The sequence below is a fragment of the Penaeus japonicus genome, unplaced genomic scaffold, assembly GCF_977035675.1.
Source record: "Penaeus japonicus unplaced genomic scaffold, GWHDUDI00000001_assembly GWHDUDI00000028, whole genome shotgun sequence".
Lineage (NCBI taxonomy): Eukaryota > Metazoa > Arthropoda > Malacostraca > Decapoda > Penaeidae > Penaeus > Penaeus japonicus.
The window spans coordinates 22,585,279-22,602,778 of NW_028234430.1; the positions used below are offsets into that span (position 1 = coordinate 22,585,279).

A 17,500-nucleotide genomic window follows, 5' to 3' on the forward strand; every position below is an offset into this window, starting at 1 on the left:
GAAGGAGCACTGCAATGAAGATACTAAGGCTGACAAAGAGCCTAGATTGGAAAATGACCATTCGTTTAAGATAGTGTGAATAGTACAAACGGTAACTGTCGTGAGAGAAACATTATTGGAGCCAAAGGCCCATGTCAGACGCATTGATTTTCCACCGTCTGCCGCGAACGGTACGAAGCTGTGCTTTCAAATGACCACTATCATCAGTGAGTGCTTTCAAACGCGCCAAGAACGGTAACAAACGTTCATGGCCGCCGCGGTCACTGTAGTGTCCACTTCAACACGGTGCGTTTTTTTCCCGTCCACGGCGTGAGCAGTTTATTGGATGGCAAGACCCATTTCAGACGCCTAACATTTTTTCTTTCCTGTCCACTGTGCTTGCAAATATAACCACTCGGACAGCTTCTCATTACAACGTGAAATGGCGTTTTCGGTCCAAAAGTCGATACATAAAAAAAATAAAAATCATTACATTAACACACAGGTGTTACACTGTATGTAACGTACTTTTGACTGTACTTTCATGTGTGCATTAAAAAAGATAACAAATAAAATAAAACATATCAACTATCACAGAGTACGTGGTTAAATAATCATCATTATATGAAAAAATTACAATGAAGACATCAAGAGGTCCTTGCCCCAAGTAGGCTCCATCCAACAACCACACGATAAAGAAGAGACCGACACACTATCACCATCCCCCGAGCCTAGGATGTCTTCGCACGCGGATAAGGTTTTGGTCGCGAATTAACCAGCCGACGCACGCTCCCCTCCCCCCTCTCCCCGAAGCCCCCTTCTCCATCTTTCAAAGGAGACTTAGTTGAAACCAGTGCTCTTTCATGTCCTTTCTCTTTTCCTTTCCTGGTTTGTTTGGTTGTTTGGGAAAGAGCAAGAGAGAGAGAGAGAGAGAGAGAGAGAGAGAGAGAGAGAGAGAGAGAGAGAGAGAGAGAGAGAGAGAGAGAGAGAGAGAGAGAGAATATGAAAGAAAAATGGAGAGAGAGAGAGACTGTAATGGTTTGTTTCTCATCTCTTCCTGTCAACGTATGTGAGTGTAAGCATTTGGCACTATGACAGAACGATGGCAGGTGTCATATATACGTATCCTCTGTTCATGCTTTTCTTGTCGAGATAACAATCGACACTGGATCTGCCAAATGTTTGTTTTATGGCCAAGTGAAGGTGATACACTAGTTGTCTTATCTCTGTCGCTATCTCTATCGATCATATTTCTTCTTCCTTGTCTCCTTCTTTCGCTTTTATGACTTCTTGTTTATTTCTGTTCCTTATTTTTCTATGAAATTTTGTGCTCTTCTCTTGTTCTTTATAATCTTCTTACGTTTCTGTTATTTTTTCTTTCTCTTTTTTTTTATTTGATTCTTCTTCCTCGTCTCTTTCTTTAAGTTCTATGTCTTCTTTTCCTATTTTGTCCTTTTCTTTTCTCTATTGTTTCCTTTTTACGCTTCTATGTCTTCTTCCTTGTTTTTTACTTTTCTTTTTTCATTCCTTCCTGTGCTTCAGCTTTCTATTTTGTTTTGTCATTTTGTATTCTTTTCCTACTTTTATCATATAACTTTTCCTTTCTTTTCTAGTCTCTTGATTATGATGTTTGTATTTTCTTTCTTCTCGTACTTTATCAATCATTATTCTTATCATTTTCTTCTAGTTTTAGTTTATTTTAGTATTTAGATTTTCCTATTTAAACCGTTTAACCTTTTCTAGTTTTACCTTATTTTCTGTATTTTCTTGTTTTCTATTTCACAAGTTACTTTCTTTTCCAGTTTTTTTTTTATTCTTCTTTATTTTCATATTCTGAATCCTTTGACTTTTACTTCCTGTCATTCAATTATTTTATCATCCATGTTTCATCACAAGCCCGACCCACTTCCCGCTTTTATCAGTGATTCTCCTCATGAACGTCCCTGCTGATCTTTGTCTTCTTTCTACTTTTTCTTCTTCGCCTTCCTCTTCACTTTCTTTTTGATCTCCTTCCTATGATTCTTTTACGTATTGTTTATTTCCCTCTTCCTCTTTTTCGTCATCGTCATTGCCATCGTCACCGTCGCCGTCATCCCCACCACCACCATTATCATCATCACCACCACCATCATCATCATCACCACCACCACCATCATCATCATTATCATCATCAGCGTCATCACCACCACCACCACCATCGTCATCATCACCACCACCACCATCATCATCATCCTCATCACCACCACCACCATCGTCATCATCATCACCACCACCACCATCATCATCATCATCATCGTCATCATCATCATCGTCATCACCACCACCACCACCACCACCACCATCGTCATCACCACCACCACCATCATCACCATCATCATCATCATCGTCACCACCACCACCACCATCGTCATCTTCTTCTGTTCCCTCTTCTTCTTCGGCGACTTCCGGTGGCCTCGAAGCCTTAACGAGTGCCATCAAAAGAGCGGGGAACACGAGAGTGCCACATGAAGGGGGTAGGGGAAGGGGAGGGGAAGGGGTAGGGAGGGGCTAGAGGTAAGATGACGAAACCTTGATATCGCGGTCAATTAAAGGTCCCCCTCCCCCCTCCCCCCTCTCCCCTAAACAACCCCACCTCCGGATGTCCGCGTGGCCCCTTGCGTTCATTTGGAGGGGGGGGGGGGGTGAGGTGGAGGTGGAAGGGATAGGGGTGGAGGCAAAGTGGATGGTATAGGATGGGTGGAGTGGAAGTGAATGTAAGGGTGGGGAGGTGGATAGAATAAAGGGGTGAGGTAGAGGTGGATGAAGAGGTTGGGGACTGTGGATGGGTTTAGGATGATTAATTATGTTGCAATGAAATGCCTTGATCGTATGTTCCCTACGAACGTCAGATATAAGTCTCGACTTTAGTTCCGTTGATCAGGAGTTTGGATTCGTTAGATCTCTTGTCCTTAACTTATTTAAAAAAACAAACTATAAGAAATGTCCTTTGGCAGTCTTTACTCATGTTAGAATATTACGTAATAGGCCGTATGCCAGATTATGAATTTTCTGTCATTATCTATCATTCCCAATGCTGCGCGCGTGTACACTGAACTTGCATCTGTCTGCGTCCTTGGGTTAAGTTCGGCTTTTACAAGTGTTTTAAACTCATAAGGTCAACCTATAAGAGTATAAATAGAAGTTGGGGCGCGCAAGCAAGGGGAAGGGCAGAGGAGAAAGGAGAAGAGAAAAGGAAGGAATCGGGGAAAGAAAAGAGGGTGAATGAGAAGGCGTGAAGAAAAGTGCGGTAAGGGGAAGGAGGACAGATGAAAGAAAGGAGAGAAAGGATTAGACAATATTAAGAGAGAAAATGTAAAAGGGAAAAGAAAGATGGGAGAAAGGCAGAGATAAAGAAAATAAACTGATATAGACTAATTAAACAATATTACCAGTGCTTACATAAGGAGGAAGCGAAGGATGGATCAGAGGGTGGAGGAAGGATGGACGAGGCATCGGAAGGCGTCACGGAAATGAAGAATGACAAGGGCAGAGGGCACGGGCCAGTAAGTCCGGTTCCGTGACAGATCTCCCGACAATGAGCGTCCTGCACTTTCTGACGTGACTCGGAAATTGGGAGGTGCTGTCGACCAGAATAACAGAACAGAAATGAAAAATTAAGATGTGGATGATTATCTATCAACTTTTACTTGTGAAATGCTGATCAGATAAATAACTGGTTTAAGATAAGATTTGAGGTATTTTCAAACATTTAGTGTGTATACACTTTTGAGTATGTTAACTTCCTGTGAGAAGAGACGATGATAAATATTTACAGTGTAACATTCCTTCAAGATTTACCACCGAACCTCCGTTTTCTTTGAGTACCTACGCTTTTTCTTTTATTTTCATTAACATTTTAAAATAATTGATTATATTAGTATGTTCCCCAACATTATTACATATCAATTTCATTACCAAGAGATAAAAATTCAAGTTTTACTTTGATAACCCTATGAAAGATAGGAAGGAAAGGAAAATAGGTAGAGTATAAAGGTAGGGTTACAACACTTCAATGAATAGGGAAACACTTTAAAATAACTTACAGAAAGTACTCTCTAACTAAAGTATTCCTTATCAGACTGGGCTGAGAGGGTATAAGATTTCCTAAATTTTCTAGTCACTGTTTGCTGTTATTACGCAAACTGCTTTATTATTATTATTTTTTTATTGAGACTATTATGGCAATATTATTTTATACATAAGAGTGTTTCTGTTAAGAATTGAATTATGGTACTATTGCAATGATTCATATCATTATTATTATCGTTACTATTATCATTATTGTTGTTATTATTGTTATTATCATTATTATTATTATAATTATCTTTATTATTATTATTACTTTTGTTAGTATTGTTATCATCATTATTATTAGAATTATTATCATTATTGTTATTATTATTTGTTATCATTATTATTATCATTATTATTATTGTTATTATTTTTATTATTGTTGTTATTATTATTATTATTACAATTATTATTGTTATCATTATTATCATTATTATTATCAGCATCATCTTCATTATCATCCTCATCATCATCCTCATCATTACTTTATCATAGTTATTATTATAATTGCTGTTATTATTATTATCTCCATTATCATAACCATTGTCATTATTATTATTATTACTACTATTGTTATTATTATTATCATCATTATTATTATTATCATCATCATAATCATGATTGTTATTTTTATTATCATATTATTGTTATTATTATTATTATTATTATTATTATTATTATTATTATTATTATTGTTATCATTATTATTATTATTATCATTATTATTATTATTATTATCATCATTATTATTATTATCATCATTATTATCGTCACCGTTACTATTATTCCCACCGTGCTTCTCCCCCGAGCCAGACCAGCCGAGCCCGCCAAAACCCACGGACAGTCCTCCCCAGACCTCCGCCGTGTTGTAATTGGGATATAATTGCATCGTTAAGGAAAAAGGACGAGACTATTTGGGTTACGGGCGTATGGCGAAAGAAGACGGCGGCGTGGGTGCTTAAGATGTGGGTCAAACGTGGATTTCTGGCGGGTGTATTAAGTGAGCAAGATGTGGAGGCAGAGACAGAGAGAGAGAGAAAGAAAGAGAGACATCGCCGCTATGATTACACATGAGCGTGATTTATAGTTTGTGTCTGCCAAGAAAAAATAGAAAGATATATATACACCTTTTTTATAGTTTTTTTCTCTCGAGTTTTGGGTGGCCCATGGTCTGGTTTAGAGGAATAAAATCATCATTACTAATAATAGTAATGATGAGGATGATGGTGTGTATTTTATAACACATATCCTCTGGCATTGCGGGTGATGGCGAATCAAGACTAGGAAGAAGCTCTCTGTTTATTTTCTTCTTGTTGTTATGTCTTCGGTATATACTCAGGGTACAGGAACAGCAAGAGTATTTTTTGTTATCATTTTGAAAGGGTGGAGATGGAAAGGGTACGGAAGAGGATCAAATTATTTGGGGTATTTTTTTTATTTTTCTTATTTTGGTTGAGTGGATGTATGGTATATGATGTGGTGTATTTATAAGTTTATCATATGAGTGTATTTATATATGTATTTTATATAATAATGAAAAAAAGGAAAATAGTTTGTATGGCTGAATATAATTTTCTCACCTGCGTTTGGGAAGATCGCTGTGTCTCGATATGAAGAGATTTCTTTGTCAGTTACACCTCGTATGTCTTTTTTGTCATCTGTGGCCATCTCGTTTTCTCTGACAGGTGTTGCCCATTGTATTTTATGCTCCACGGATTTTGCCTTTCTTAACTTTCTTCTATGACTATTGTTTCATTTTGCCAGCAAAATTATATGTTTGCGAACATGTGTCTGGTGCATTTTTTCTCAGACATTGTTTGAATGGATGAACGAAAATGAGAAGGAGAAAAGAATGACCTAGAACCCAGCTAACTAACCTCCCTTTTGTTCCTCCTGCAGGTGTCCACTACTTCCTGAGCGAGTCGCTGACGGGGGAGCCCTTGAGTGGGAAGCTAGAATGCCTCCGAAGGGGCTTAGTGATGCAGCTGGAGGCCCTGGCGCTCTCCTACCCGACCCTCAGGATCCGTGCCCGGTCCTCCGCCTCGCTGCCCTACCTCGCCATGGACGGTACGTGGAGCTTACCGGATACCGGATACCCGGTGCCCAACATTTTTTTTTTACTCATCTGCCCTTTTGTTGTCCTTATCTTACGACTGGGCGATTTAAGATAATTCATTTTATTGGCACTTTGTATACTTCATTGGCCGGTTGGATTAGTGACGCAAACGTGTTTAGAATCACTTTTATTAATCTTTCTTTTTTTTTCTATGAAGTATTGGCCATTGAGGTCTTTGCAGAACCGTCGACTCTCGCTGTGTTGTATAACGAAGGAGGAAAACATGTCTCACTGTCCTGGATACACGAGTGATTGTTATGTAACCTTTAATCACACATTCTTTCATGTTTACACTTTTAAGTTTGTATTTCATATCTAGGCTGAACATGAGGAAATTGAGGAAGGAGGAGAAGGAAAAGGAGAACGAGAAAGAGGAGGAGAAGGAGGAGGAAAATCAGAAGAAGGAGAAAAGAAGAAGACTAAGAAGACGAAGAAGAAGAAAAAATAAGAAGAAGGAGTAGGAGAAGGAGAAGAAGGAGAAGGAGAAGAATGAGAAGAAAAAGAAGAAAAAAAGCAGAAGAATTAATACAGATAATGTCATTGATAAAGATGATAAGGACGATAACGATGAGGATAATGATAATGATGACGATAATAATAATGATGCGATAATGATAATAATAATGATGCGATAATGATAATAATAATAATAGCAATAATGATAATAATTATAATAATAATAGCAAAAATGATAATAATAGTGATAATGATAGTAATAATAATAATAGAACACATCACTTCAGGATGTCTAACTCTGGCGAAAAAGGAAAACCTTGAAAGACACAACATTACGCTCCAGAGATGCGGTCACACTGAGCGAAACATCACACAAAAAAAAATCAAAATACTAAGACCTTAAATTGGAAGTTACTAAAATGTGGAACAAGAAAACGACTCCTATTCCTGAATTGGTACGAAATCATGTATTCATTAGAAGGATTAGCATCGAAGAAATCCAGAAGCTAGTCTTATTAGGAATATCGTGCATCCTTGAGGAGAGAACTATTTGGATTTTATGCCTGAAGACGCATCGTAACAACAACAGCGACAATAATGATAAAAATGATTATGATAATGATGATAGTTATAATTATGATTATACTAATGATAGTGATAATAATGGTAATGATAGTAATAATATTAATGATAATGTTAGTAGTAGTAATAGTAGGATAATAATGATAATAACGATAACAATAATAACAACAATAGTGATAATAATGATAATAAGGTGGAGAAAAGAGAAGGAAGAGGAGGGAATATTGTCCGATAGAAATTGGTAGGGGGAGGAGAAGAAGAAGAAGAAGAAGAAGAAGAAGAAGAAGAAGAAGAAGAAGAAGAAGAAGAAGAAGAAGAAGAAGAAGAAGAAGAAGAAGAAGAGGAGGAAGAAGAAGTAGTAGTAGTAGTAGTAGAAGAAGAAGAAGTAGTAGTAGTAGAAGAAGAAAGAAGAAGAAGAAGAAGAAGCCGAAGAAGAAGAGGGAAAGAGAAGCAGAAAGAAGGAGAAGAAAGAAGATAAAGAGAATGGAGAAGAGGAAGAAAAATGGAAAAGAAGATGAAGAAGAATTAAGACCAGAGAAAGGAAGTGGGAAAAATGAATAACGAATGTAACGTGCACATTACGAGTCTGGTTGTTCCTGTTTACGTTTTTATGCTGTACTTGATGGAATATTCGGTACCATCACAGAGAAGGAAGAGAACACATACACATACTCACTCACTCACTCACACTCACTCTCTCTCTCTCTCTCTCACACACACACACACACACACACACACACACACACACACACACACACACACACACACACACACACACACACACACACACACACATACACACACAAACCCACACACACAAAAAAAGTTCCCATTAAGCTTCACTTAAGCTTCATGATTGCTTTTCTTTGTTCGCTGCGATTATAAGTGATTACTTTACTTTTTTTTCTTAATGCTACAAAGTCATCCGTAAGTAGTTTACTAATCTGTTTTTTTGAAGACTTTGAAGAGAGGAGTTTTTTTTCGGGGGGGGGGGGGGCATATACCGTTACCTTCCGTTGCTTCTGTTATTATGATTGCCTTTGTCTCGATATATTTTGTGGGTTCATTCCCCTTCTACTTTTTTATTTTATTTTATTTCCTTTTCTTATTTGACTGTTGCAAATGCTTGATCCCGACCTTGATTGGAAGGAATTATATGCATGGTTCGGAGAAGGAATGTTTAAAGATATTTTTATGTCACCAAAAGTAGTTCTTTGCTCTTGTGTTATTTTCCCTCTCTCCCTCCCCTTCTCTATTTCGATGTCTTTTTCTCTCTGTCTAGTTCTCTCTCTCTCTCTCTCTCTCTCTCTCTCTCTCTTCCTCGCTCTCCCTCTCTCCCTCCCACCCTTCTCTCTCTCTCTTTCTCTCTCTCTCTCTCTCTCTCTCTCTCTCTCTCTCTCTCTCTCTCTCTCTCTCTCTCTCTCTCTCTCTCTCTCTCTCTCTCGCCCTCTCTCTCTCCTTCTACCTCTATTGTATTACTATATTATCAGCACCTACACATGATTAACTTGGTCAGAAAATAAGTGGCATTTGATAAGTGTTCTATTTATTGGAGGCCGATTTAATGACTATATACAATGACCTTTATAGATTATTACTGTAATGACACGAAGGTATAATGGATGCCGTTGAGGTTGCACTAAGCGTCTTGCAGGTACTCAGTATAGTATATATCATAATATTCACATTCCTTTGTTATCGCGGTGGAAATTCCTTTGGTCATTAATTAAGGAAAAGAGGAAAGAAATCACGCATATCAGATTCGGCGTTTTTATATGTCTGTCTGTTTGTTGTTTCAAAGTTGAAGATGGAGATGACTGGATATGATTTATGGGCACTTATTCTTTTTTTTAGCGTAGATAAACATCAGTTGGAGCATAAGGTTTGAAAAAAGATAAACCATTTACTACGAAGCTGACATCGCTTCTAAAATATTGATATTACGTCTAATAAATTTCTGATTAGATTGTCTGAATAAGTACCACGAAATTGGCACTACCTATAAAACATTAATGTCAGATCCAATTTATTTCTGATTAGACGGGCATTCCTGAATGTGCATCAGTCTTCAACATGGAGCCTCTAAGGAGGTTTCAGTCTGTTGATTTTTCGAAATACTCGCATCTACGCCGTAAGTGTTCCAAGGGCGTACTTAAAGGCGGCAACTGGCGAGGGCTTGAGGAGTCTTGTTTATTTGTTGGCTCCCTCTTTCGAAATGACTCTCTGGGCGTGCTGGGTCGGCCGCGCCTTGCCCAAGCAGGACTCGCGCCTTGTTGACTTGCCTGAAACTCAACCTGTTTACCAAAAGCTGGGCCGAATCCTCCACGATTCTTCGGGGAGAGCGGTTGATCCGAAAGCTTAGATGTTCGTCTCTCTCTCTCTCTCTCTCTCTCTCTCTCTCTCTCTCTCTCTCTCTCTCTCTCTCTCTCTCTCTCTCTCTCTCTCTCTCTCTCTCTCTCTGTCTCTCTCTCTGTCTCTCTCTTCTCTCTCTCTCTCTTCTTCTCTCTCTTTTTCTCTCTCTCTCTCTCTCTCTCTCTTCTCTCTCTCTCTCTCTCTCTCTCTCTCTCTCTCTCTCTCTCTCTCTCCCTCTCTCTCTCTCTCTCTCTCTCTCTCTCTCTCTCTCTCTCTCTCTCTCTCTCTCTCTCCCCCCCCCCTCTCTCTCTCTCCCCTCTCTCTCAATCTCTCTCTCTGTCCCTATCTCTCTCTCTGTCCCTCTCTCTCTCCATCTTCTAAAAACCTTTCGAGGAGAGTAAGATTCGTCGTGCACCTTTTAACCCAAGAATGGAGGGGCCTAATAAATGCTTTATATATTTATGAAAATATATATATTGAAAAAAACGGCGTTAAAATGTTTTTTTCCTTTAGTTGATTGCGCTATTTTCTTTTATACACTATGCTTCCTGTGTTTGCAATCAACAAGGTTATAATGATAACTACACAAATTGATGGACAAAGAATATACTTAGAAATACAGTCACCAAGAATTCCATTAATAAACAACTCGACATAATGGAGTCAATTAACTAACGCGTCTAATAAGCTAACAAATTATCCAGTCATCCCGTAAAATTAATTAATTCTCAAAACCATTATTTAACACTTGGTAATCCCTTATTTTCTATTCCATTCAGCCACCCGAGCTATCATGAACTTTGCATTGCCTTTTCTCACGGCAATTTATTACTTGAATGTATGTTTGCTTTCATTCCTGAATATAACTGCGAAAATACAATAATCGATATAAATACAACACGATTTATTCCATCCAAGACTAGCCAATCAGTTCACTGTTTGATTGAAAATTGGTTTAGGCTCGTGACGCAAATTTTCATTCCTTGTCACTGCACAATATAGGATGTTGTTTATTTTGTTTTTCAGTGTAAAAGTTCTAGACTCAAAGCCCGCCGCCGAGGAGGTGTATTCCGACCAGACTGGATTTTCTTGTCACTGGTTCTGGCACCTGCTTTACCCTGGGTGCTCATTGCTATACCATTTTTTAAATATTTTTATGCTATATATTTTTTTGGTTACTTTCCTCTTCCTGACTTCTTATTAATGTAACTTAACACGCACGCGCGCGCGCCCACACACACACACACACACACACACACACACACACACACACACACACACACACACACACACACACACACACATTGCATCTCTCCATCCATCCATCCATCCATCTATCCATCCATCCATCCATCCATCCATCCATCCATCCATCCATCCATCCATCCATCCATCCATCCATCCATCCATCCATCCATCCATCCATCCACCCATCCACCCATCTATTTATCCAGCCACCCGGCTATCTATATGTTATCTGTTATGCTTCGTCTGTTTTGCTTAGGCTCTACTAAGTAAACCTAAAGTAGGGTCAGGTTAGCGAACTCTCAACCAAGCGGCGAGTTGAACGTGCAATAATAAGCAAAGGCAAGTGCAATTGAATGTCGGAGCTCCAGTGCAACTTTCCACCTGTCGTATCCCGTCCTCAAGGAAAACAACCACAAGTAAAGGAAACTGGAAAAGCGGCTGTTTTTGCTGGTTACACGTGTAATAGAAAGGTGTGCGTTTGTGCATATATGTCAGTGGCGAAATTTTCATAGATAGTCGTCATTATTATCACGATTATAATTTTTCATGATGAGAGAGAAAGAGAAAGAGAAAGAGAAAGAGAAAGAGAAAGAACGAAAGAGAGAGAGAGAAAGAGAGTGAGAAAGAAAGAAAAAGAAAGAGTGACAGAAAGAGAGAAAGAGGGACAGAAAGAGAAAGAGGAATATAAAGAGAAAGAGGAATATAAAGAGAAAGAGGAAGAGAAAGAGGGAGAAAAGGTGAAAGAGAAAGAGAAAGAAGGAGAGAAAGAAAGAGAGGGAGAGAAAGAGAGATAGATAGATAGAGAGAGAGAGAAAGAGAGAGAGGGAGAGAGAGGGAGAGGAAGGGAGGGAGAGAAAGAGAGAGGAGAGAAAGAGAGAGAGGGAAAAAAGATAGAGAAAGAGAGAAAGAAAGAGAGGGAGAGAAAGAAAGAGAGGGAGAGAAAGAAGGAGAGAGAAAGAGAGAAAGAAAGACAGTGAAAGAAAGAAGGAGAGAGAGAGAGAGAGAGAGAGAGAGAGAGAGAGAGAGAGAGAGAGAGAGAGAGAGAGAGAGAGAGAGAGAGAGAGAGAGAGAGAGAGAGAGAGAGAGAGAGTATAGAGAATCTCAGTACTCTGTAGCCTTTCAGTCACAGCAATCAGAGCCTCATTTGGTAGATATATAACACTGACAGTCAGAAAAGATAAATGGATCCTAAAAAAATAGTAAAAAATGTATATATGAATAAGGTTGTCTTTTGTCCATGGGAAGTCTTAACGTTGTCAAATATTTTGTTTTAAGTGCTGTGAAAATAAACAATACGAGACCAGCTGACTCGATTGAATTACTGTGGGTTAGGTAAGGTTAAGCTTCGGTTTCTATTTTCTTTATGGATTGCATACTCCTGCAAGGTTGGTTAATATTGCTATCTAGCATGTATTAATGAAGGCGACAATGGTGCTACTTTAAAAGGTATTCTCTTCGTAATTGAAAGATTTAGATTTAAACAAAGACAGATTGAGACGGTGTTTTGTTATTATTTGCGTCTGTATCGTTAAAAGCGATGATAGTAACAATATTTATATTGTTATTATTATTGTTATAATTATCATCACGATTACTATTATTATTATCATCATTATGATTATCATTGTCATTATTATTATTATTATTATTATTATTATCATTATTATTGCTATTGTTATTGTTGTTACTATTATTATTATTAGCATTATTATTATCGTCATTATGTTTATCATTATCATCGTCATCATCATCATCATCATCAGTATTATCATTGTTATCATTATTGTTATTATTATTATTATTATTGGGATCACTATTACTACTGCAGCTATCATTATTTCTATTATTATTATTATCAATAATTTTATCATAATCATCATTAATATAATTATCAATATCAATATATTCACGTTTTTATTTATTAGACACATCACACACAAACGTACAACTGCACTCACTTGACACAGCAAGTACAGACCTTGACCCTCTGACCCCAAAGCTGAACTTGGGGTCAAGCGGTGTTTACTCCTCAAGTCCTAATGTTCTTTTTCTCCTCCCCCTCCCCCCCTCCCCCCATGCAGGTCAGATCCGCAGCGAGAGCATGAGCAGCGGGAGCAGCGGAACAAACAGTTACAGCAACAGCTACAGCAACAGCTCTAGCGGGGATGGGATGGTGCTGGGGCGGGGGGGAGGGGACACCCTTGACCCCCGCCACCAACATCAGCAGCAGCAGATTCAGGACGAAGAGTATGAGGACTTCCAAGAAAATAACAAGGTAATTCATTACAAGGGGATTTTTTTTTTTTTTTTTTTTTTTGGGGGGGGGGGTCGGGGAATTACAGGGATATCATTTTGGGAATTTGGGAATCCCTGTATGTACCACTGTATGTAATTACAGGGAGATTTCTTTTTTGAATGTGTGATAGATCTTATGTATCACCGTAGGTAATTACTGGGAGACTTTGTGTAAAGTGTGAACCGTCGCTTGAAAAGAAGCGAGAAGTAGATTAAGAAACCTTTCTGTAATGCAAAGTTACAGATTATTTGGAATGAAATAAGCTTTGTTGTAGCAGTGTCTTATCACTATTTATGATATTGTGAATTGTGTTTGTTTCATGTTTGTATTAGATACCCTTAAATACAAGAATCTGATCATCATGGCATTATCAATTTATGTGTATGTGCTTAGACGTAATATATTCTGTATACTACACAATGGACATGCATTATGAGTCTATCTGATGCAACTTTTGTACTTTTAATTGATCTCTAAATCAACGTGGATATTACAAGGAGTTACTAATAATACTATTCATTTAAATATCAAAACTATTAATAACTAGAACATTGGTTATAATGATGATGTTCGCATTGTTTACAAACGGGGGCAACATTAGCAGGCGTCTACAAGAAAGTGCATAAAGCGATCATGTTCCTAAAATCTCAAGGATATAACATCTTAGAAGATTGTATCATTGTTACTGACCTCGTTCATGCTCTATTTTTATAGGATCTTTAGAGTAGACCAAAATATCATCCTCCCCCAAAGAAGGGAATGATTTCGACTTCTTAATGTGTCTCATTTGTTGCCCGTTATCGAATACTGACGGAACCAAAAGATTCGTATCTGCAGTTTATCAAAGATGATACTACGCTGCTGTTCAGAGACGTGGCGTGTTTGAAGTACAAGAATTCCATCTTCAGTTCCTAAGACAACAATACATTCTTTCAAGATAGGTTGGGGAGTGGGAGGGGGAGGGGGAAGGGGGAAGAGGGTGTCAGGGGGATGTAGCAGGGGGAGTGGGAGGGGGACGGCGAGGGGAGGGGAGGGTGGGGCGGGGTGGAGGAGGGGATTAGAGGGGAGGGAGAGGATGTGAGGGGGATCATATCAGGATAGCCGGAGCAACATAACTGTCTGCAGCGAACATGTGCGTGGTATGAGATACACTGTTGTGTATATGTAAAGAAACACAGGAGAAGGAGGAGATAAAGACAAAGATAGAATAAAGGAAGGATAGATTCATAAGAGAAAATGTTCTACAATATTAAAATGAAACCCGAAAGCAGTCAATGTTTTGCTCACAACATTCAGGAAAAAAAGGAAAAACGAGGAAAGACGAAACAATGTATAACCAAACTTTGCCACTCCTTCATGCAACATTGCAACTGAAACCTGATACAAAAGCCGGAGCCGAGGTGCGAAGGGGAACTTAAGAACGCAAACCCGACGGCGCGATTGCACCTGGGAGAGCCAGGGGAGGTGAGGGGAAGATAGAGGGACAAGAGAGGAATACGAAGGGAAAGAAGAGAGAGAGAGAGAGAGAGAGAGAGAGAGAGAGAGAGAGAGAGAGAGAGAGAGAGAGAGAGAGAGAGAGAGAGAGAGAGAGAGAGAGAGAGAGAGAGAGAGATTGTATATATGTGTAATCTTTGATTTTTTTTATTTTAGCCAAGTAAGTGTGTGTGTATCAATGTATATAGAGATTTTTTCGGCCATTGTATCAACACGGTAATATGTTTTACTATTTATTAATATGTGTGTATGTGTTTGTGTGAAAGAGAGAGAGATAGATAGATAGAGAGAGAGAGAGAGAGAGAGAGAGAGAGAGAGAGAGAGAGAGAGAGAGAGAGAGAGAGAGAGAGAGAGAGAGAGAGAGAGAGAGAGAGAGAGAAATAAAACAATAAAACAGTCCGGATGATGTTTGAAAAATAGTTACCAGAGCTATCGGTGCGTGGTGTTTACACGAGACATTATTGCTTAGCTTCCTAACCAGGCTTGTTATTGGAGCTTGTTGTACAAGCACACCGGATTATGCTGCCTTGCATTCTTCCTCTTTCTATCTCCCTTTCAGTTCTCTCTCTCGGTCTGTAGTGAGGTCTGGACTGAGATGGTGGCTTGTTAAAGGTTTATTTTTCGTGGTCATTTTTCCTGTGCGGATGTGCAACTGTGTTTATGGGCAACCATGTCAATAATGTGGGTGCTGAAGACGGAGGAAACCCTACGCAGTCAGGGGGAAACGATCGCGCACTTACAAGGCCAACTGTCTCAGGCCCTCCGAGACCTGTCGGAGGTGATGGAAGAGTTGCGGGAATTGCGACGAAAGTATATCGATGGAGTTGAAAGAGAAAGCGGGGCTGGGAACAAGCGCATGCAGGAAGGGAAACCCCCGGCGGGAGAAATGATGATTGATTCGGAAGAAAGTGATGTTGTGATGTATAGTCATGTGCGTAATTATTTCGTTAAGTCGTTGTGATTCTTCCTTTGATGGTTAATTGTAGTCATGAATTAATTGACATTCGTATGGAAGTAGTTGGAAGGACACCATTAATACAAGTACCAGAATTTGGAGTCGTAGTTCTAAGTTTTTTTAAATTTTTAATGCCACATACTTTAAGCCTAATGACCCTGGTATATTTCAGGAATGAGTGTCACATTTTGTATCATATGTATAGTTTTGTTTGGGGAAGTTATAGGGTTATCCTTTTATGTACTCATCACTAAAACCAGTATCATTGCACTGTGCGCGAAAACACGTATAGATAAACTTTTACAACTTTTCAAGAACATTTGTGTGTTGAGGCAGTTTTAAGTCATCTGATCTGAAAGTGTATGTGGACTTCAAGTAAATGAAGAGTATATCCATGCAAAATAAGATAATAATATTTTAATTCAAGAGGATTTCTTGAAAGATCGAATGATATCAAGCATTCAATGAATTCTGATGAATCTGAAGTTCCGCCAGTACCAAGCTCGTATAACACACACACACACACACACACACACACACACACACACACACACACACACACACACACACACACACACACACACACACACACACACACACACACACACACACGCACACATAAAACAGGTTTACATGTATCTCCCGGAACGTTTACACAGCTGTGGGGTCGTGGCAAAGAATTAATACCCCACCATTTGACAGGACGACGTTGCCTCGGTGAACGACACAATTTCTCTGCAGGACCAGACCAGGGACGACGCGGACGACAGGGAGGATGTGGACGACGTGTACATGGAGAGCGTGGAGGCCGTGTCCTTTAGTAATGTCATAGGTAGGTCCTCTTGCAATGAACTCTTTGAAGAGAGAGCTGTTATAGAAAAAAAATAGGGGCGATATAATGAATCAATCACATTTATAAGACCTAAACCCACAAATAATCTTATTCCTATTGCAAATGTCAATTTTAATAACAATTTGAAATGTACAGTCCCGTGCGAAATTAACATCATCTTCATATCCAGATACAAATTAAACGAACAAACAAAATTCCCTCTCATATCGAAGTCATGAGCTGCAAAATACACAACCCAAAATGAACATCAACATGCATACCAAAAATACGACTTAATACACGTCGGCTTCCTAAACAGCGACGTGTGATAAGCATGGCGTCCTCACCAAGAAGACAAAGGGCCTCCTCAGGAACCTCAAGACCTACCACTGCGTCGCCTCCTCCGGCATGCTCTACCTCTTCCTCAAGGAGACTGATGAGAGACAGCGGAAGGTGAGGTCACAGCTGAGGGAGTGAAGTTTATGGAAGTTAATGGAATAAACGATTAAACGATTATTGTTTGTATCGGTTGTGCTGCTTTATGGTTTAGTACTGTGAAAATGTAAGATGTGAAACATAAACTTATTTTTGCATTAATCATCCTAAAGACCTGTCTTAAGAAAAAGGAAGATACCTTTGAAGACAAATTTTGATAAGTAGAAATAAATTAATAGCTAAAGCGTTAAAAATTGAAAGTGCCTTCAGTTAAACTTCCCTGATCTGAGAGCAAAACATAACTACATGTCTAGCTGTCAAGTAAAGCGAGACATCCATATTACCAATGTTGATGCTTTATATATACAATTGATACATTCCTTGTTTTTCTCCGGGCAGACCATCGATCTGAGCGGATACACGGCGAGGCTGGCCACGGGGGAAGACATACGAGACCAGCGGAAGAGAGACTCGGCCTTCGAGATCGTTGGCCCGGGGAAGAAGACCCACACGGTATGTGTTGCAGCAGACGTTGACGGAGAGAGGGTGAAAAGAAAAGGAAATATCCAATATGTAGAAGTACATATATATATATATATATATATATATATATAGATAGATAGATAGATAGATAGATAGATAGAT

At 39.0% G+C, this 17,500-nt stretch overlaps 1 protein-coding gene across 2 annotated transcripts in view; it reads left to right on the top strand.

Annotated features, from left to right (window-relative positions):
- The window catches only part of LOC122250148 (uncharacterized), a 68,652-nt gene that overhangs the window by 45,580 nt on the left and 5,572 nt on the right, over window positions 1–17,500 (top strand). The window contains exons 2-6 of one of the 2 annotated variants that reach the window (XM_043011483.2): window positions 5,989–6,156; window positions 12,925–13,118; window positions 16,291–16,420; window positions 16,740–16,873; window positions 17,255–17,368. In XM_043011483.2, the coding sequence (XP_042867417.2) occupies window positions 5,989–6,156; window positions 12,925–13,118; window positions 16,291–16,420; window positions 16,740–16,873; window positions 17,255–17,368 (740 nt within the window). Of the gene's footprint in view, window positions 1–5,988; window positions 6,157–12,924; window positions 13,119–15,204; window positions 15,565–16,290; window positions 16,421–16,739; window positions 16,874–17,254; window positions 17,369–17,500 lie in introns of those variants that run through there. The other variant, XM_086553545.1, reaches the window with a different exon arrangement.